Source organism: Aotus nancymaae, unplaced genomic scaffold, assembly GCF_030222135.1.
Source record: "Aotus nancymaae isolate 86718 unplaced genomic scaffold, 86718_ANA_hifiasm-v0.15.2.pri h1tg000010l, whole genome shotgun sequence".
NCBI classification, from domain to species: domain Eukaryota; kingdom Metazoa; phylum Chordata; class Mammalia; order Primates; family Aotidae; genus Aotus; species Aotus nancymaae.
Genome location: NW_026988421.1, coordinates 13,563,086 through 13,586,337, shown reverse-complemented (window position 1 = coordinate 13,586,337; position 23,252 = coordinate 13,563,086). Strand labels below are relative to the sequence as shown.

Below are 23,252 nucleotides of genomic sequence, written 5' to 3'. Positions count from 1 at the left end.
TATTATCTTCCTATAGACTGAACTTGATACGGGATTCTTCTGGTTTCCTCCTCATATGGTTTGGCTCTGTTTCCCCACCCAAATCTCACCTGGAACTGTAATCCCCATAATCCCTATGTGTCAAGGGTGGGATCAGGTGGAGGTAAGTGGATCATGGGGGCAGTTTCCCCCATGCTATTCTTGTGATAGTCTCATGAGATGTGATGGTTTTATAAGTATCTGGCATTTTCCCTGCTCACACTGAATCTCTCCCTGTTGCCTTGTGAAGAAGCGGCCTGCCATAATTCTTCTTCTCCTTCCGCCATGATTGTAAGTTTCCTGTCTCCTCAGCTATGCAGAATTGTGAGTCAATTAAACCTCTTTTCTTTATACATTACCCAGTCTTGGGTATTTCTTTATAGCAAGATGAGAACAGACTAATACACCTCCAATATCTGGCTCCATACAACTCTATAACTAAGAATAATAATTGCTCTGTTCTTTAATCCCTATAAGGTGAAGCTGGACAAATCATATTGTTCAAGAGACAAGTTACATGCCTAATGTGTGGGCCACACACAGTTTAGCAAATAACCCTATGCCATAACTAGAGACATTAAAAAAAGGGAACCAGGACAAGAAGTTGACAGCTTTGTGCTGTGGACAACTTTTCCCAAGACTTTGGAACAAGCCTCCTCATCATAATGAGACTCTTACCTCTCTTAATGCCTTGCTTAAGCCTACCATTTTTGCTTGGCAGGATAATGCTGTAATCAAAATTTCACAATCAGCAGCTTCTGTCAGTAACTTGATGAAGTGCTGGATCTGTCATGTCAAACTCAAATCTTTACATGACCTAAGAGATCCTTTAGTATACCTAGTGGTTAACTTTAACAACATCTCTAATACAACTGTTTGTTCAAATTGAACTACTGGTCCCTTGTATAGAGCTGGACTTCTAGAACCACTTGTTCCCACTCATTGTTTTAAATGAGCACAGTCATAGGAAGCTGGAAAATAGAATTTCTACCTACTAGCTGGACAGAAAGGAATCTGTGCAATTGCAGACACTTCTTGTTACACAGGAATAAATACATCTGGTATTACAGAGACTCAGGTACAAAAAAATTAACAAAAGGCTACTTGGTTAAAATGGGTAGACTTCTAATACAGCTCATTCATTGATCTATCTGATTTGACTGGTTTGGTTCATGGGGACCTTGTTTAGCGAACATGCTCTAAACTCTTTATACTATCTTTCTAACAGTAGTAGTCTCCCTATGCACAGTATTCTCTCAAATGCTTTGAATGTTTATATGCAGCCATCCATCAAATGGTCTCTCTTGGCTGGAACAACAAAAACTCAAAGAAATGAATGACCATGAGGACACCGTAATGTATGAATGGCATGTGGAGACTGGAAATGCAGAATGACAGAAACTGAAAGTAGCACTAATGCCCTAAGTTTTGGTCACACTCTCACCTAGGGGTACACTAAAGGATCTCACCTAGGTGAGAGTGTGTCAAACAAAAATTACGGTAGGGGAATGTCAAACAAAAATTATGGGAAGCCATTGTTTTGGACTAAGCTCCTGCATTAGGCCCTAATAAAAGAGACCAAACCAAAATAGAGTCATTAATGTTAAATGCCATATAAGCAAATAGATCCAAACAGACTAGTTTTTCCTGAAAACAGATGAGTCCAGTCTACCTGAGTTAGCATAAGTCAGTCTCCTGTGTGTTAACCTTTACCAAGAAATAACTTATGTTAACCAATCAGGTTTTTCTCCTATTGTTCTGTTTTCTTGTTTCCACCTTACCAGACCTACTGTTCTTTCTGCCATTGCCCAGTGGGAGTTTTCATTCTATTTGCAGAACAGAGGCTGTCCTGATTCATGAATCATGAATAAAAGCCAATCTGAGCTATAATTAAATGTCATAATTGTCTTTTGACAGGTGTTAGGGTACATGTTGCTTCATGTAAGTTTACTTTTTTCCATGATAAAAATATTTTGTCCAATTATTCTCAATTTGGTTTTACCTTTGAAATGGATATGGCTTTTACTAATTCTGATTTTAGATGAATTTTTGATTCTATGTCACAGAATTATACAGCCTTCATATCTCCTCTTCACATTTTTTCTGTTGAAGTATATATAAAGAACTATAGCCTTTAGTAGATATTCAAATACCGGAAAACAACAGCACATTATTACCACTCTAATAAAATGACATTAGTGTCTCCTACAAAGGTTAGCTTCACTACACAGAAGCATCTGTCAAATCTGCCAATTTAAGGATTTGTTTTGCTCCAAACCTTATTTCTTTGAAAAAAAAAAAAGGATTATTTCTTAGGATTTATATAAAGTATAATATGTACACAAACTTATTTATTTTGTTTGCAAGAATGACTCCCACAACCAAAGTTATACTCCAGACTAACTGTTCAGAATGTGACTGTTTCTCTCCTGCAAGTTCCAGATTTGATTTCTGGGACCTAATTCCCTATGTCAGTGCTTCTTGTGCCTGCTTTTGACCTGACATCAATGGATTCCTTCCACCAGCAGCGATTCTATGTTAACTATCAAGCTTTACTTCTCAGAAGAATTATAATATTCCCCCCTCCCCTACATTTTCCTGATTTCTTAAGATCTCTTTCTTTTTTTTTTTTTTTTTTTTGGAAATAGGGTCTTGCTCTGTTGCCCAGGCTACAGTGCAGCATTGTGATCATGACTCACTGTTGCCTTGACTTTCCAGGCTTAAGCAGTCCTCTCACCTCAGCCTCTGGAACAGCTGGGACTACAGGCAGGAACTACCATGCTCAGTTAATTTTTTTTCTTTTTTTTTTTTTGGTAGAGAGAAGGTCTCACTATGTTGCCTCAAACTCTCTTTACCAAAAAGTAACTTAACCAATCAGTTTTTTTTTCCCTATTGTTCTGTTTCCTTGTTTCCACCTTACCAAACCCACTGTACTGCCATTGCCCAGTGGGAGTTGTCATTCTATTTGCAGAACAGAAGCTGTCTTAATTCATGAATCATGAATAAAAGCCAATTAGATCTATAATTAAATACAGTCTTCCCTTCTCAGCCTCCCGAACTGTTGGGATTATAAGCGTGGGCCACGGCACCAGGCCTTGACTGATATCTCCTTTTGATATTTGAAAAACATGGAAATTTCTGAAGAAATATCAGAAAGGAGTTCCCACTGGAAACATGAGTACCAGCCAGTTAGGTGAATATAGAAGACATTTGCTTTAGCTTAAGATGAACTATAATCTCTACATTTAAACAAAAGGATCAATTTTCAATTCACATTTCTTACAGTTCAATCTTAAACAATGACAGGCTTTCCATTCAAATTATATACTGACCAGAAGCAAGTGGTAACAATCACTGGCTAATAAATATTTTGCATAAATATAAACAACATGTGTTACGCAAGAAATGAGAAAAAAATAAATTTCTACTATTACTACTTCCAAAAGGAAGCGAGAACTACTAAACAAAAAAGCAAAACAAATTGCATTTTATCTCCACTAAATTTCCCTCTATCTCCTGAAAGAGCTATTTATTACCTCTGTGAAATTTCTTAACAAGTCTGAAGTATTCTTTTAAAGGCAAAGGTGGTATATTTAAAATGTACCATTTTCCTTTCCAATTAAGTTTAATCCTTTCATTAAACACAAATATACTACCTAGAAACATGTTAATATTGTTTACATGATTAACCCATTTATGCTGGAGGTGGTAAATTATTTTTGTGAAAAATCAGACCTTGGCAATGACCTTGAACAGTAGGATATAAACAACTCCCAGACGCTTAGCATTCCAATAATGGAACACTGGGCATAAATGGATTAAAGATCAAACCACTGAAAAAAGAAAAGTTAATTCCCAATGTTCCCACTATAAGAAAGTCATTTCTACAAAGAAAAGTACACACAGCCAGGTGCGGTGGCTCATGACTGTAATCTCAGCACTTTGGGAGGCCAAGGTAGGTGGTATAATACATTGGGCCCAGGAATTCAAGAGGAGCCTGGGCAACATGGCAAAACTCCGTCTCTACAAAAAATACAAAAAGTAGTTGGGTGTGGTGGTGCATGCCTGTAGTCCTAGCTACTTGGGAGGCTGGGGTGGGAGGACTGCTTGAGCCTGGCAGGTGGAGGTTGCAGTGAGGCAAGATTGAGACACTATACTACAGCCTGGGTGACAGAATGAGAACCTGTCTCAAGGAAGGAGGGAGAGAAGGAGATAGGAGGGAGGAAGGAAGAGAGGAATGGAGGGAGGGAAAAAAAACAAATTTTTTTTTTTTTTTTTTTTTCCAGAGGAAGTCTTGCTCTGTTGCCCAGGCTGGAGTGCAGTGGTGCAATCAATCTCTGCTCACTGCAACCTCTGCCTCCCGGGTTCAAGCAGTTCTGCTGCCTCAGCCTCCCAAGTAGCTGGGATTACAGGCGCACACCGCCATACCCGGCTAATTTTTTATGTTTTAGTAGAGACAGGGTTTCACCATGTTGCCCAGGCTGGTTACAAACTCCTGAGCTGAGGCAATCCGCCTGCCGTGGCCTCCCAAAGTGCTGGGATTACAGGTGTGAGCCACTGTGCCTGGCCAAATCTGTTTTTTCCCCCTTTGGTGATTAAACTTAATTGGAAAGGAAAACCCTGCACCTGAAGGGGGTCAAATACCACTTCACCTGTTGTTAAAAGAATCAGGCTTGGCTGACCTTTTATACATGCTCGCCTCCTCACTATATTCCCCACCACCCCTCTCAGGGCAGAACTCAATTTTCTGGGCTCTGATGGACTTCCAGATCTAATCTACAGTCCTCATTTTCCCCTGCTACGTCTAAAACCCCAAAAGTTTGCAGAACACTCCCACGGGAATCTAACCATGCCTTACTACTTAAGATACGTAAAATCAAATTCACCTGCCTTTGAAACAAGTACCTCTATTTCCCCCTCTAGCCCTGGAAGGCAACTGTGTCTTGTTCTTCCTATCTACAGCATGCAGAAAATAATCAGTACTTGCAAACCAAATCAATGTCAATGGATACATAACTCTCCTACACTCAAATCCTTAAGAGTTCCTTTGCGCCTCCGCTGCCTATTAACTCACCCATATATTCATTTACTCACTAAACCCTGTCCTCGTTATCCCAGGTGTCCCTTCCTTCCTGTTCTTCTTAACACATATCGATAAGGCATTTACCTCCTCACCTTTAAACAATAACACCTCTTAAATTTGTCTCTGGGGCTTCAATCTTTATATATACAATCTACTCCATGAATAAGCAGATTTTTCTTAGTATCAACTTCAATAACTTTTCTCTGATTAAAGGATCACTATTGTAACTTCTTTTGCCAGCAAATTTGGCCCTGAGACATCTACACTTCATTCAGACAGGTCCTGGAAAATACAATTCTAATTCTCTTATCTTAAGGCTCTATCTTCCTGTATCTTATCCATGAAGTTTTCCATGATAGTCTCAATTCAAAAATACTTTTTCCTTGTACTAAGTTTCTATACTACCTATCACCTAAGCCTCAATTCAAATTAGATAGCCTCATATAGTTAGTTGACTTATTTATGCATTTGTTTTTGTCTGTTAGCCCTAACTACATTTTAAGTTTCTAGAGGGCAGACACTGAGCTCCACATTTTTTTGTATTCATCATAGTACTTAGACAAAATGCATTCACTATTGATGTTAGAACGACCAGTGGTAGTGTGATGGAAACAGTAGTGGTGGTGGTAGTAGCAGCAATAGTTGAAGCGGCTAACATTACTGTAGGGACAATTCTAAGAGCTTTACATTTATTATCTCATTTAATTTTCATGATTACTATAGGACCTAAGTAATAGTATTACCTCTAATTTACACATTAGAAAACTGAACACAGTGAGGTTGGGTAACATGACAGACATTACACAGCTAATAAACAAAAAGTCTGGACTACCTAAGTTGAGACAATTGAGTTGAAAAAATTTTGACAGAAAAAGAAAATAAAGGCAGTTGTCTTTTGGTTAAAATCATAAATGCTATCTGCAAATAAAATACATTAAAAGCTCTGATGAACAGTTATGGCATAATAGTGCAAAGAGAAAAAAAATCCAAAGACACAATCTTCTTTTAAATTCTTATCTTCTGACCACGGTTCATTTTTGCTGAAGGTATTTTATGAGTATGTACAAATCAATACAGCATCTAAACATTTTGGAGTATGGCATTTTTAAAAAGAGCACCAGTGTTATGTCAACGGTGTTCCTAGTTTTCTTACCTTCTTTTACAATTCAGATATCAGAAGAATTAAAAGAACTATGTTTTGTAATATGAAACAGTACTAGAGGTATACAAATTACAAAGGAAACAAGGCTATTTTCCAGAATCACAACTTCAAGGAAAAGGAGATGAGGAAGAAAAGAGAACCTACCTAAACATAGGAGAGAAAAATTTCAAATTTGGAATTGTTTGAAAAGTCTGCATCTAGTCAAAAGCAACCTAATTATAAGGAAGATTCTTTATATCAGAGAGAAATTTATAAAATCTAATGGAAAACATCATTCAACTTTTATTTAACTGCATAGAGAATGTTAAGTAATTAATGAAAACACAGTCTCAAGATCTTTACAGAAACTTGATTCATCTGGTAGAGTTATGTCTAAATTTACACAGAATTATATAGCTTTAAAAACCTCAAGGAATAATATTCAGCAACAATTCCAAGTAATTTCTTCTGTTTTTCAAAAGCATTCATTTTGAGTGCAACTTTTCCTTTATACAAATTTAAATGTCTCATGTTTGAGCTAATTTCCTCTTATTGCTCCCTCCAAGAAAAAAAAAAAAACAGAACTTCAGCCTCCAACGAAAAAATACTTCATTATTATACACATTTCTGTATCCCTTGATCTTCCTGAAAAGGTAATTTATTTTAAAAATAATGCCCTGCCCTAAAAAGTGTTAAAATTTTCCAAAACCTACACTTTTAATATAATATAAAAGTTTTCAGAACCAAAATAATTTTTATTCTGTAAGGTTTGTTTTGAGACGGAGTTTTGCTCTTGTTGCCCAGGCTGGGGTGCAATGGTGTGATCTTGACTCACCGAAACCTCCGTCTCCTGGGTTCAAGCTATTCTCCTGCCTTAGCCTCAGGAGTGGCTGGGATTACAGGCATGTGCCACCACATCCAGCTAATTTTTGTATTTTTAGTAGAGACGGGGTTTCTCCATGTTGGTCAGGCTGGTCTCGAACTTCTGACCTTAGGTGATATGCCCACCTTGGCCTCCCAAAGTGCTGGGATTACAGGTGTGAGTCACTGTTCTCAGTTTCTATGAGTTTTTTTTAAAAAGGATATGGGCCAGGCATAGTGGCTCATGCCTGTAATCTCAGCGCTTTGGGAAGCCAAGGTGGGCGGATCACTTGAGGTCAGGAGTTCAAGACCAGCCTGGCCAACATGGTGAAACTCCATCTCTACTAAAAATACAAAAATAAGATAATAGAAAGGTTGAGGGACTCTGGAGTTAGACAAAACTAGATTCAAATTCCAGTGGTACTGAGCAAGTAACTCGTGGATCTCAGTTCTTCATCTATAAAATAGCTATAATAATTCTAATCTTGTAAAGATGCTCTGAGAACTAGAAATAATAAATGCACTAAAGTGCCTATATATTGTAGATAATAAATAAATACAACTAATAATAAAATTATTTGTAGAGTCATGCCCCAAATATCTTCAGATTTAGCTAGATATTTTTCCTTAAAAAATGTCAAAACATTAAAATAAATGCAGATAATATAAGAAGCACCCACATACCAACTACTCAGGAAAAAAGCAAATGTTACTATTTAGCCTCATTTGTTTCAGAAGGATTTTAAGTTATACTCAAGCCAAAATAACCAAATAAATTTAATCAAACTCAATGCTAAAATAAATGGGATTCATAAACAAATGCAAACTGGAAATATTTTGAAGTTATAACTCCTAAAAAAGCTCCTCCTGTAAATGAATTTCAAAATTTCATATTAACAGCCTTCCTTCCCTACAGAACTAAACATTTCACTTTAAAATATGAACATAATGCTATTTAAAGGATTAATTTCTTATTTCTCCCTTCTGTCAAACTTCTACCTTGAAAATGCTTCGCTTAATATGTGAAACAAGACCAGGTGACAGCATTAAAAAATAATTTAACACATAATTAAATGATTTCCTTTGTCTTAAAAGATCAAAATAACACTACATATTCCTGGTTCTAGAAGGATGTCAAGAGTGATGGCATAGTTTTGAGTTTCCCTAAACCCCTCCCCAAAAAAAGGACAAAAAGCAATGAGGAAAACAAAAGCAAAATTCATCAACATGTACAACAAAATGAGGTGGCCAGTACTTTAACTAACAATAGTGAAGCAGTCACTCAAATTCTTCCACAGATTGTAATTATAAAAACTGGATAAAAAGAATTTTAAAATAACATTTAAAGACAATGAAAACCTTCCAAACGTAGACAGAAGCCTACTTGGAGATTAATATTTCAATTATCAAAAAATTACAGCCGTAGGTCAGGCACCGTAGTTTATGCCTGTAATCTGGGCACTTTGGGAGGTTGATGTGAGTGGACTGCTTGAGCCCAGGACTTTGAGACTAGCCTAGGCAACAGGAAGAAACCCTGTGTCTCTACTAAAAATACAAAAAATTAGCCAGGTGTTGGTGGCACATGCCTGTAGTCCCAGCTTCTCGGGAGGCTGAGGCGGGAGGATTGCTTGAGCCCAGGAGGTCAAGGCTGTGGTGAGGCATGATCATGTAACTGCACTCCAGCCTGGGTGACAGAGCAAGACCATGTCTCAAAACAAAACAAAACAAAACAAAACTAAACTAAACTAAACTCCCAATATGCTCAGATGTTAGATTTAGCAGATTGAGACTTCCATGCAGCAATTATATATATACACATATATTGTTCAAAAAACTGACAGAACATATGTTCAAAGAATTAAAGGAAAACATAATGAGTAAACAGATAGGAACTATCAACATAGAAATGAGAACTATACAAAACAGAAATTCTAGAGCCAAAAAGTATAATAATTGAGATAAAAAATTCACTAGATGAGCTCAAAACAAAACTGGAGATAGCAGAAGACTCAGTAAACTTGAAAACAGATCATGTGAAATTACTCAATCCAAAGTATACAGAGAAAAACAATTTAAAGAAACAAACAAGCAAGCAAACAAATCAAACCTGAGGACCTATAGGAAAATGAAACAGCCCAACATAATAGTAATTTAGAATAAGAGAGGTGTAAAAAAAGGCCAAAATAATTGAAAAAAAAAAAAATGGCCCAAACTCCCAAATTTGGTAGTAAACATTAATTCACATATCCAAGAAGCTAACTGAAATGGAAGCAAGAAAAAACACAAATAAATCTCCCCTAGACATAATAAAACTGCTGAAAGCCAAAGATAAAGTAAAAGGTTGGAAAGCAGCCAGAGAAAAACAACATGTTATATATGGAGGAGGAATATGGTAAGTCGCTGACTTCACATCAGACTATCAGAACATAGCCAAAGTGCTGAAGGAACAGATGAAAAAAAAATTTCCAGGTAAGCAAAAAATGACATAATTTGTTGCCAGCAGACCTACATAACAAGAAGTGCTACAGGAAGTTCTGTAGGGTAAAGGGAGGAATACCAGATGACAATTTTGATACAAAAGAAGAAATAAAGGGCAACAGAAACAGTAAATACACAGTAAATGTAAAAACAACCCACCACTACCAAAGTTTTTTCTTCTTTTAATTTCTTTAAAAGACAGATAACAGATTAAGGCAAATAACACCACTGATGGTTTAATAACCTATATACCATCTGTATATCTTTTTGTACAGTTCTGGATTTGGGGAAGCATATTTAAAAGTAAAAATCAATAATGATAAAGAAAAGTCGAGTGGGGGAGACTAAAACTGAAAGTAATCTGAAACAAATAAAGCCAACTATATTTTAAATGAACATCATAATCACACCAAAGAGGAAAAATGAATCTAACTAATTTAAGAACACAGTACTTGACCCAGCATTCCCTTAATCTTGGTCAGGGAGAATTACAAATGAATCCTAAACTCTAATGACCTTAATTAGAATCTCCTTCTACTTATAATAAGTACAAGTGAGCCTAAATGTACTGCTCTGGAGTATAGTACTCTAAACCAAACTTTATAGCCCTTGCCTTCACTGACTATAATCTTATTTGTTTTTTAAAATTGTAACTGGTTGATAAAATCAGCTCCCAAAAAAGTATCCACTATATTATTCAATGTCTTTTACATAAAGATCTGTGAAAAATTCCTCTTTGAATTTGGTGCCAAAATTTTTCTCCTAAATAATATGTACAATTTATCAGAAAATAAGACCTAAGTGTATGTGAAGTGATGCATATGTTAATTAGCTTGATTTAGCCATTCCACAATGTATACATATTTAAGTTTTTAAAACAAATTAATTGTTCAAGAAATCAAAGAGCTAACTAATCCATCAGATTTCCTTTGCTGCCTTAGCTGCCAGAAAACTGATCTCTTTTCCATGTTTTTGATCTAATATATCTTTCACTTAACTACACATGGGTACATGTTTTCTTTGCAAAATACCTCAAATATCTTCTATCTTTATTTTATTGGAATAAAAGTGCTTAGTTTACAGCAATATGTCCTCTTTAGTTTGAATGAAGTTTATATGAAGTAATAAATAGAAAACAGACTATACATTTTAAAATGTATAGTCATTTTAACACGATTGCAACACGAATGTGAAATAATTTCACCTAGTAGCAGCACTACAAACAACTACTGAATTCGCCTGAGGTTAAAAAAAAAAAAATCAGCTTTCATCAACTCAAAAATATGCAATTGTTCAGAATGACTGCTTTTAAATAAATACTTGACAAAAGCAAAATGTGAAAAACAATTTTTACAATACTGCCTTTAAAATTTTGTATATGAATTTCATAATTTTTATGTGTTGTGAAATATTCTATTAGCAAGAACACAAATGTATTCGATATAAAATACAACCTCTATACTCAATTACTTAATTGTATTATAGGTTGGAAATTTAAAAAAAGTCACATGTACCAAGTTAAGTGGTACAAACAAGTGTCTAAAAAACGGAGCCTGAGGATAGTACACTTAGGCTTAGTATATATTCCACTTAGTATACATTCCACTTCACTTGGAATGATCAGGAGAGACATTAAGAAGGTAGCTTTTGAGCCAAACCAAGAAAGGCTGGTATCACAGAGCAGAGATTAGGGCCAAGACAGCAGCAGCTAGCTAGTCAACACAATGGGCTTGGTGCTTTAAAATATTTAAGTAGGAAATGGCAAACTACAGCTCACGATCTAAATTCAGTCCACTGACTGTTTTGTATAACTTGTGGGCTCCAAATGGTTTTTATGTTTTTAAATGACTGAAAAGTATCAAAAGAATATTTCACAACACATGAAAATTATGAAATTCATATACAAAATTTTACTGGCACACAGCCACACTCATTCTGTGACTGCTTTTGTACTGCAAAGCAGAGTTGTATAGTTGCAACAGTGACTGTGTGAATCGCAGCCTAAAATTTACTATCTGGCCCTTTAGAGAAAAAGACTGCCAACACCTTCCCTTGGGAAGGCCTATGTAGCTGAAGCACTATGAATGAGGAGGGGTTGGGCAGAGGATGGTGAGACTGAAGCTGCAGAGCGAAGAGTAACCTGCAGGTCATGGTGAGGATTTGGGTCCACATCCTAAGAGTAATGAGGAAGCTGTCAGAGTTTTAAGTAGGAGACTGACAATTCGATTTGCATTTTGAAAAGATCATTCTGGTTGTTATATTGGGGACCAGAGGACAAGGAGATATGAAGGCTAGTATAGTAAGTAGTTCAAGCAAGATATGAATATAGCTTAAACTTTGGTGCTGGCAAGGTAAAACAAGGAGACTAGGCAAGATTATTTCTGAGATCTCTTCCAGTTTTAAAATGCTAAAAAGCCACAGTGGTTGCAACTTTCTTCGGTATTTCTAATTATCACAAACAATTCTCAAAACTGTTTTGCTAGGTGACAAAGATTCTTTCCTGGGCCAAACTTTATTGAGGTTTCTGAATCTTCTGCTATGCTCATCTGTGTACTTCCTATAAATTCCAGTTTTAGCAAAGTACTCTGCTAAGTCAGTTTGGCAAGAAACCCCTATCCTTGACATCTGATTGTCCTTTACCATCCCACTTGATGTCTGATCACCCAGGACTGTTTTCAGCAAGAATCCTGTTTTTAGTCAAAATCCCCTTATCCTTGATGTTTCCTCTTAGTAAGTTCCCATCCATTGATCCCATTGCTTCTTGGCTATAAATTCCACCTGCCCATCCTGTATTCAGAGTTAAGCCCAATCTTTCCCCGACTTCAAGACCTTGCTGCAGTGGTTGCTACACTTATCATGACAGTCTTGAATAAAGACTTCCTTACTGTGCTTTAACAAGTATCATTGAGTAATTTTCTCTTTAACATAGGAGCAGCTCTCCAATAGGTAGAATAAATTTAAAATAATCCAACAGAGCATTATGCATCTAAAGAGTGTCATAATGATTATAGAATAAATGACCCTCCTCCATTAAAGCACTTTCTAAAATATGATTTATATTTGTTATAAGTTAGAAAGGACTACTTTTATGATATTAAATTTACAATTAAGAATTTACAGATAAATAATAGAATTTAAATTAACACACAACACAAACAGTGCTTAGGAACATTTTCACTGCACTTCGGTAACTTAGTAATGATAAAACAAAGAACATACCTGCTACATTCTAACAACGTAACTTTAAGACGGCCTTCAGTAAGTGCCCATTGTTGTATATGGATATGCTCTTCATCTTCTTCAAATCCTTGCAAGGTTTGGTATGGAAAAAACGGCTTAAACCTGACAAAAGTAAAGATACGTCTAAATGTTCGAATAATAAACACCACAGTTTAAAGCATAATCACAAAAGCCACCTGTACAAAAACACAAAACAAAATAAACACCTCATACTATGTGTGCTGTACAAAACCAAAGCTGAACACACTCCCTCATAACTAGCAGCAAATGGTGCCCATAAGTCTTGGTTTTTTTTTGGTATGACCCCATTGATAAAGCAAGAGAGAACAAAGAAAAGAAAAATCGAGAAAGACAGCAAGTTCGGCATGAAGTTTAGGTGGGGTAGGAGAGAGATTCTTTGTGAACCAGATGGGAAGAGTGTTCCTACAGTACAAGATCAAAATTCAGAATTCATGTTCCATGGAAATAATGTACAGTCCCCTTGATATCCACAGGGGATTGGTTCCAGGACTTCCCAAGGACACCAAAATCCAAGGATGCTCAAGTCTCTAACAAAAAAATGGCACAGTATTTGCATTATGCACATTCTCCCATATGCTTTGAATCATCTCTAGATTACTTATAATACCTAATACAATGTAAATGCTATGTAAATAGCTGTTTAAGACTACATTGTTCAGAGAATAATGACAAGGAAAAAAAGTCTGTACATGTTCAGTGCAGATGTGATTTTTAATAAATATTTTCAATCCACAGTTGTTTGAATCCACAGATGAAGAATTCATGGATGTGGAACCCATGAACACAGAGAGCTGACTATAAGAGATAGAGTACATGATAAAGAAGACTGAAATAGCAACATCAACAATGATTAACACAGCAGAGGTATTCATTAGAGATGTCTACTATTTTCCAGGCAATATGCTAAGATTTACATGTATTATCTTATTTAATGCTCACAACACTGAAGGGGCAATATTATTGGCTCCTCTGTCCAGATGAAAAGAATGAAGCTTAGAAAGGTTAACAAGTTTGTTCAATTTTACAAAGTGAATGGCAAAACCAGATTTTAAGCTAGTCTGATTCCAAAGCCTAACTACATAACACTTCAATTACCTATGAATTATTTAGGCACTCATGTGCTCATCACTAATATCATTGTTTTTATGGACAAGTTTGTGCTGAGTTATAAACTGTAGGTTTTAAAAAACTTTTAATTTAAAACACAACTCATACTGCTCCATTAAAGCTAAAGAAAAAGAAAATGAAAGAAAATTGGGCTTAAAGCCCTGTCATTTTCAATTCACCCTATACATTGTCACTAGCCATGAGATCTGCTTGCTCAGAAAGTTTTAATGGCTTCATACTGACCACACACAGACGCACGTAAAGATGGTCAAAAGTTCTTGGTTTCACATTCGAGGTCCACTACAATTGATCTTTCTTGTTTTTTTTTTTTTTGGAGACAGTCTTGCTCTGTCACCCAGGCTGGAGTGCAGTGGCACAATCTTGGCTCACTGCAACCCCCACCTACCTGGTTCAAGTGATTCTCTTGCCTCAGCCTCCCAAGTAGCTGGGATTACAGGCATGCACCACTACACCTGGATGATTTTTGTATTTTTAGTAGAGATGGGGTTTTGCCATGTTGGCCAGACTGGTCTCGAACTCCTGACCTCAAGTCATCTGCCCACCTCAGCCTCCCAAAGTGATGGGATTACAGGTCTGAGCCACCACGCCCAGCCCACAATCTTTCTACTCATATATTCCCTTAATATTAACCTTCCAATATAGAAAGTCACTTTACATACCCAGAAGACACTATGAATATTCCTGCCTTCAGGCCTTTTGTATCAACTGGAGGTTTTCCCAGATTCCTCAAAGCCTGTCCAAATCCTCCCCTCTTTCATATTCGGGCATACATGCTTTCACTCTTTTCTATCATGCAGTCCTCTAAACTGCTGTACATTTATGCCTTAAAATGTCAAATATGACATACTCTCACAATTCTCTGCATCCATCACATACCTGACAGGATACTTCACACACTATCAGGATTTGAGTATGTGTTGTGCTGATTTACATATGGTTAACACTAAAACTGAAATAAACACTTAGAAAACATCAATAGCTTACTGTAGTTTATACTGAAAGATACTAATAGAGGAGGTTAAATGCTGTTTTATGTTTTCCCAGTAAATAAGATTAAAGGAAAAACTTTAAGGAAACTTTAAGTAGGGACACAGACAATGCTCAATGCTTTTATCTTGTTTCTGAATTCCTATGGAAAACAGAAAGCCCCCTCAGTTCCTCCCAACTAAAATGCTAATTTGCATCTGAAGTAATTTGATTCAGACACACTGGCACCAAATGCTTAGAGGAAAAAAACTAGTAACTAAATTTATATCAATATAATGTAGCTGAGTGCTTTTAACATACAGCCCTTATGACTCCTGAAAAACATATAACTGTTACTTTGTAAAAAATTATAATCATCATATACACTAGAAATTTTGAATAATCCAAATTAGCTAAATCATACCTGCTCTAAGAATCAAATTTTCTTGTCAAATATGAAATCAAAATTCAATTAAAAACAAATGTCTCACAGGAGTATGAGTTAAATGTTATATGGAGTAAAGTCTAATTTGGGTTTATTAATGCCCAGGGGGTTTTGCTAAGAGTGTTTATGCACAAAAACAATTTAAAATCAGAACAATGTATTCCATTTTAAATGAATATACTAAATGGTGGGATAAAGCATAAATATGTTTGGCAAGCCAATAAATAGAATCCACACATTAACATTCTCTAAGAACATTTGGTTTTCAGAACTTAAAGTCCAAGCCTTTAAGTATCCCAGACCCGTGAAGAATCCAAGCAATGAAGCAGCCTACCTCTATCACTTTCTTTTATCTTCCTATCCCAATATGATCTTCAAAATCCCTTAGCCTTTATTTCCTACTAACCTATTAACTCAAAAATGTCATTTTTCGGCCAGGCACGGTGGCCCACGCCTGTAATCCCGGCACTTTGGGAGGCCGAGGCGGGTGGATCACGAGGTCAAGAGATCCAGACCATTCTGGCCAATATGGTGAAATCCTGTCTCTACTTAAAATACAAAACTTAGCTGGGTATGGTGGTACAAGCCTGCAGTCCCAGCTACTCAGGAGGCTGCGGCAGGAGAATCACTTGAACCTGGGAGGCGGAGGTTGCAGTGAGCCAAGATCGCACCACTGTGCTCCAGCCTGATGACAGAGTAAGACTTGGTCTAAATAAAAAAAAAAGTCAGTTTTCTCACTCAGGCTTCCCCCTAAAATAACCTTAACAAACTACCTGTGTTTCCTCCTGTGGAAAACATAAAAACCCAAACTAGGAAGATGGACTTTAAGGAAGACAGTATGAGGAGCCCTGCTGACCTGCTCCCCAGTGAAACTGGTGAAAATTATTTTAAACCAATACATTTACAGCCTCTAATCTACTTAAGAAAATCTACAAAAATTTGATAAGAAAAACAAGTCTGTGGTGTTTGAATCCTCTGTTTCTCCAACAAGCTCAGGGTGGCAAAGACTTCACACCAGACTTCTATTGCCAGGAACACAGGGCTCCCTCATCCTATAGCTCTCAGTTGGTGGGCTTTCTCCCTGGTAGAAGGAAGACATGAAGGTTTCTCCTCCAGCCTCCTGTCACCTGTTACTTCCAGGCAAGTTCAGTCAAGAGGAGGGGGCTTCCTTCACTGACCCAGCCCCTACTCATGGAATGGAAGGTCTACCTTGGGCACAGAACACTGAGAAAATCCTGACTGTCTTTGCCCTGGTTCATTAGGAGGTGGTTCCATAATGGGAAAGGCAAAAAAAGAGGACCTCAGGCTACTCCATCTCCAATCTAGCACTCAGCTCCTAGAGTTGTGATATCACCCAGAAAGAAGCCTGCCTTAGTCTTCACCCCTAGCTCCAGAAGACCTGGTTCTGATATTTTGATGAGGGGAAAAGGAGAGGGAGAGGCAGGCCAGAAAACAGATTCTCCAAATCTCTTCCTAAACCAATTAATTTCATTTACAATAGTCTGTGAAGAAACTGAAAGGCACTATCAAGAACAACGGAGGTTGTGGTGAAAGGCACATATCTTCCTTCATGGATTTAAGGAAGACATATCCTAGGCTGCAGGCTGCTGGGCACCTAGTAGAGAAACAGGAAATAAGACAGTTGGGAGGAGCCCACCTGGGGTGAGAACAAGTATCAAACACTGACCTAAGAAACTATTCCTGAAGGAGGCACAATTTGACTGGAATAGTTTGTAGAACAAATTATGCCCCAGGGTGCTGTTAAAAACAATAGATACAATATTAAGACAGTTAACACTGGGGGAGAGGGGAGTATACTGTACTAAAATAATCCAGGCAATCAACCTAAAAACAGACAAGCAAATATCAAGCTCTGGGTAAGGGAGACCACTATCCAAGGTTGCTACAATATATTATCTCCCGTGTCTGATTTCCAAGAAAAAATTACGAGATGTACAAAGAAACAGAAAAGTTTTACCCATACAGAAAAAAAAAAAAACCCAAAACAAAACAAAACCAAAAAACAACACACACTGCCTGTGAGAGGGACCAGATGTTAATTTAACAGAAAAAGACTGCAAAATTTGTGGAGACCAAAGTTCTTATTTATAGAGGAAGCCTTCAGGTAATAGGTTTCAGAGAGAATACGTTGTACAACGTTTCTTATCAGACTTAAAGTCTGTGTCGATGTTAAACATGTTTGAACAGACATGATTACAGAACTACAGGGAGGTATTATGACAATGTTACATTAAATAGAGCATATCAATAAAGAGACAGGAATTTTATATATATATATATATATATATATATATATATATATATATATAAAGAAACTATAAACCAAAAATAAAATTCTAAGGCCCCCTAACCATCTGAATGGATGACCTCCTCTGCCAAGGCACTCTTAAAATTTAATCTGAATGGTTCAAGCCATGATGAGAAATGGGGAGGGCACATGCCAGACATGCCTCATTATACCCCTCCAGCATTAATAATACAGGATTTATTAAGAAGCAATTTTTAGGCAGCTAGAAAGTGTGAAAGTTCTTGGTGGAATTTTCCTTTAATAAAAACCAGTACCCCTATCCCCACCCCCAACCATTTCCTCTCTAACAGAAACCAGCCTGAAAGTCAGGTATAACATGCAAACTAGGAGCTTTTATAAGTAAATGCCAGCAGCTGTACCTGGAAGCCAGGTACATTCAATATGGTGTCTCCTCTCTTCTTTTCCTTGTCTTCTGCCCTCTTTTCCTAGTCATCACGTTTAGGGTATCATGGCAGCCTCCAGGTAAAACCACATACAGGAATCAGGGCTGCTGCCAGGTGAAGGCCTCGTTTGTATAATAAAAGACGAGAGTGGGAGGGCCAGACTTTTAGGGGACTTTGTAAATGGCACACCTGGTCAACCCAATCCCCTGAGCCCTAGTAACTCAATCACCACCCCCTCAAGCCTCTGTACAAAACCAACTGTGTTCCACCGTAAATCAGAGACCCTCTTTTGGATGACCTGCTTTCACAGCATGAGGAAGCTTTTTCTCTCCCTTCCTTTTCTATTAAACTTTGCTCTCCTAAAGCCACCCCTGGTGTGTGTCCCTCTCCTGATTGTCCTGAATTCTTTCTCGACCAAGACCAAGAACCAGGGTATATACCCCAGACAATGGAGCCATTTCATTAACATCAACACAGACCAGGGACAGGCCTCATTATACACCTCCAGCATTAACATCACACAGACTTTAAGTCTGATAAAAAAAAACGTTTTACAACCTATTCTCTCTGAAGCCTACTACCTAAAGGCTTCTTCTGTAAATAAGAACTTTAGTCTCCACAATTCTTGATGGGCTTAACCCAGACATTCCTTTCTATTGATCCCAAGTAAACTCAACCATCAACCAGAAAATTTAAAAATCTACCTGTAAGGTGAAAGATGCCTCTCAAGTTGTCCTGCCTTTCTGGACCAAACCAATGTACTTCTTAAATGCATTTGATTGGGGCCAGGCGGGGTGGCTCATGCCTGTAATCCCAGCACTTTGGGAGGCCGAGGCAGGCTGATCACCTGAGGTCAGAAGTTTGAGACCAGCCTGAACAACATAGAGAAACTCTGTCTCAACTAAAAATACAAAATTAGCTGAGTGTGCTGGCACATGTCTGTAATCCCAGCTGCTCGGGAGGCTGAGGCAGAAGAATCGCTTGAACCTGGGAGGCGGAGGTTCTGATGAGGCGGAGGTTCACGCCATGGCACTCCAGCCTAGGCAACAAGAGCAAAACTCTGTCTCAAAAAAAAAAAAAGGATTTGATTGAAGTCTCATATCTCCCTGAAATGTATAAAACCAAGCTATCAAGCTGCACCCATAATCACCTTGGGCACATGTTCTCAGGACCTCCTCAGGGCTATGTCATAGGTCATGTCACTCATATTTGGCTCAGAGTTAAGTCTATTCAAATATTTTAAAGAGGTTGACTCCTTTTTGTGGACAAAACAAATCGAAATTCTGTAGTCAAAAAGTACAATAAATGAAATAAAAAAAATTACAGAGGAACTCCTAACAGTAGATATGAACTGGAATAAGAATTAGTGAAACCCATAAGGGAGAACCAGAAGGAGACGAAAGAGACAAGGGAGTAGAAAAAATATTCCAAGAAATAAAACAGGCAGTCAGTAGGTCCTGAAGCCACAAGGATCAGATATTATATGATTCAATTCATATAAAAATCCAGAATAATTTATGGAGACAGAAGAGTAAATGAGGGGTTACTTAGGACTGGGGGTAGGTAAGGGATTAGGAGGGTAATAATAGCTAAAGGTTATGGGTTTTCCTTTTCAGGCAATAAAAATGTTCTAAAACTGACTGTGGTGATGGTTGCACATATATGTGAATATACTAAAAGCCAATTAAATTGTAAGCTTTAAACAGGTCAACTGTATGACATATGAATTATATTCCAATATAGCTGTTAAAATGAAAACCAATAACCCAGCTACCCAGAAATAATTTTTGTCACTGCTTTAATGTATAAATGTTTGGTTAGAATTGCTTAATACAGTGAGTTCCAAATTTATCTTCAAAGAATCAGTATGCCAGTATGTTCAGTTTCTATGATCTTTGTTTTCCATTTTAAAGTTTAACTTCCTTGTTCTCTTCCTCTCCTTGCCTCTAATTTCAGTAAACAACCTTCCCGCCAGCTCTGATCAGTAGTTCATATCTATATACCTGGTCACCTGTTCCATCCTGAGTCACCCCTGGTCACCTGCTCTGTCCTGAGTTATCTCTGGTTACCTGCTCTGACCCAAGTCACCTTTAGTCACCTGTTCCGTAACCATCTTTCCCTAACCGTATTTCCCCACAACTCTGGCTTGTACCAATGCTCTCTTTAAAATAGCCAATAGCAATTAGCTTAGACTGTGTGGTCCAACCCCAGCCAGCAGGAGAATAACACAGCAGTAGGGGTGACCTATGTCAGGGATAAGTCCTTCCTTTTCCTCCCCTGTTCAGGTGTGCTCTCACTATTGCTCCATTTGCAAGATGCACCCTTCTATAGAAGTCAAAATTGCCTTGCTGAGAAAATGTGGCCTCAGGATGAGAGATTATTCACACCTGGTGTGACGAATAAACCCAGACTCTCAGCAATGCGGAAAGAAACTGGCCAGCGACCTGAGGGAAAGGATCCTTGCATACCATGGCGACCAAGTAACTCTGTACACAGACCAAGGTAAGAAACGTCATAAAGGCGATAAAGTATTTCCTTGGTGGTCCAGGTATTCTGGAGGTTGAATGTTGGTCAGGATATTCTGGAGGTTGAATGTGGGTGTGAATGATCACAAGCACTACTGTTTGAGGTGCTGCTTGTGTGAATGGTACTAAGCACTAGTGGGTCCTATCTGCAGATCCATGGTTACCTCGTGCAGCTTAAGGCAGATCCTGCTGTGGGGTTTATACCAGCATGCCGATGCCAAGAGGGACCTAGATCTTCTCTGGGGGAGCAGCCAGAGTGGACAAAGTGCAAGAAGGATGCAAGGAGCCTCCAGCAGGTGGGACTAAAGGATAGGCAAGACATTTCTGATATGAGAGATTGAGCCTACCAGTACCCAATATGGGAAATACCCCAAGCAAGACAGGGGCAAGAAGGATAAAGATGGTAACAAGGATATTCCCCTTGATAGCCCCCTAGGTCTCATGTTAAAATACTGGAAGGATAATGAAATGACTAAACATAGAAAAAGTAACAAATGATAAAATATTGCTCTCTTATTTGGACTCAGGGACCCATCCTCAAACCCTGAATCTTATGGCCAAAGTTTGGGTTGAATGAGGATGTAATGTGTCAGCATCTAATTCAATATGTTAATGATAAAAGTCCAGTTTCTCAAGAAAAAGTGGACTATGCTCTTTGTTGGAGGCAGGGACCTATCCTTTTTCCCTTAAAAACAACTAGGGAAGAACCCAATCTGGCACCTCAAAATGAAAAGTCAGAGAAGCCAGTGCCCATGACTAAAGACTCTAGTTCATGGGATCCCCTAGACCATCTTCCCCTACTCAGTGTCCCCAGTCCCTCTCCCCAGGTAGCTGCTGCCACCCCATATCCGATTCCAGATCCTTCACCGGCCCATGTTATCCCTCCTCCTTATAACCCTGACTCTTGGGAATTACTATCCCACAAGCCTGTTCCCTCCCAGCCCAAATACTCCTCTTTAAAAGGACTCCAGTGGAAGGTAGAATAATGTAAAAAACATATTCAGAATTTCTCATTTCCCTCCGCACTTAGGGAGTCAGTCCCGACTTTCTTCCCCTTAAAGGAGGGCCTCAAGGAGGGGGAGCTATATTGGCTTTGCAAATGCTCCCTTGACCAGTTCAGAAGTCCAGAGTTTAAAAAAAAGGAGCTTAAGCCACTACTAGATGACCCTTATGGAGTGGCAGATCAAATTCATCAATTTTTAGGACCTCAGTTATACACCTGGGTCAAGTTAATGTCCATCTTGGGCATCCTCTTTTCAGGGGAAGAAAGGAGCATGATTTGCAGGGCTTCTATGGTAGTTTGGAAACATGAGCATCCTCCCAGTCATAATGTTCCTATTGCAGACCAGAAATTCCCCACCTGAGACCCTGGTGGGACAGTAACAATGCAGATCACCAGGAGAACATTCAGGACCTAAGGGAGATAATAAAAGGTATTTAGGAATCAGTACCCCAAACCCAAAATCTTTCTAAAGCATTTGATACACAACAGGAAAAGGATGAATGGCCTTTGAGACTCTTTGACAGACTGAAAGAGCAAATGAGACAATGTGCAGGCCTTAATATGGACGATCCCCTAGGGCAAGGAATGTTAAAACTCCAATTTGTCACTAAAAGTTGGCCAGACATTTCAAAAAAATTACAAAAGGTAGAAAATTGGGAAGACTGTCCCCTACGTGAACTTCTCAGTGAAGCTCAAAAGGTATATGTCAGGAGAGATGAAGAAAAGCAAAAACAAAAGACAAAATTTATGTTATCCACTTTCCAACAGATGGCTCCAAAACCATGTACTTCCAAATAGAGCTTCCAGGAAGCCAGAAACCATAAAGGGTCCAAACCCTCCTTTAAACGACCCCAGCCTCCATCTGGAGGACCAAGGCCCTCAATTACCAGGCCCCCTAAAGAGTATGGGGGAGCAAGGTCAAAGAATCCCAGAACTGAGAGGAAGGAAGGGCAAGATAGGTGCTACAAATGTGGAAGAACAGGTTACTTCAAGAGAGAACATCCCAATTTAAGGAGAAAAAAGCCCTTCCACTCATGACTTAAGGAAGAATAATGGGGCCAGGGGCTCTTTTATCTTGAGTACTGCCAGGATTGATGAATTTAGAGGTGGGACCTAAACATGAGTTTATCACCTTTTTAATCAACTCTGGAGCAGCCCATTCCTCCATGTGCTTCTCACCCCCTTATATTGCCTGATCTTCAGAAGACCTTTTAGTCTCTGAGATAAAAGGAGAAGGATTTAAAGCAAAAATTTTAGAGAACACAGAAGTTAGACACTAGGATTGATCAGCTCATAGTCAGTTTCTGTTAATAATCCCTGAAGCAGGGACTAACTTATTAGGGAGGGATTTAAGTTAAAGTCAGAAATAGACCTACAAGTTAGCCCAAGAGGATTCTTCACCTTATTAAACCTACTCACCATTGCAGATGAAAAATATATGATTCCTAATGTCTGGTCCAAAGAGGGAAACTGAGGGAAACTCCAAATCCCTCCAATCCACATCAAGCTAAAAACCCCTGGAGAAGTAGTAAGGTGGAAGCAATACCCCATTCCTGTAGAGGGGAGGATAGGGTTGAAATCTAAAACTGAAGGCCTTATCAAAGATGGGCTTCTTGAACCCTGTATATCCC

At 38.2% G+C, this 23,252-nt stretch overlaps 1 protein-coding gene across 1 annotated transcript in view; it reads right to left on the bottom strand.

The window, feature by feature from the left end:
• Window positions 1-23,252, bottom strand: part of PDZD8 (PDZ domain containing 8) — a 112,394-nt gene that overhangs the window by 58,860 nt on the left and 30,282 nt on the right. Inside the window, exon 2 of the mRNA XM_012448041.3 lies at window positions 12,801-12,923. Within this exon, the coding sequence (XP_012303464.1) occupies window positions 12,801-12,923 (123 nt within the window). The remainder of the gene's footprint in view (window positions 1-12,800; window positions 12,924-23,252) is intronic.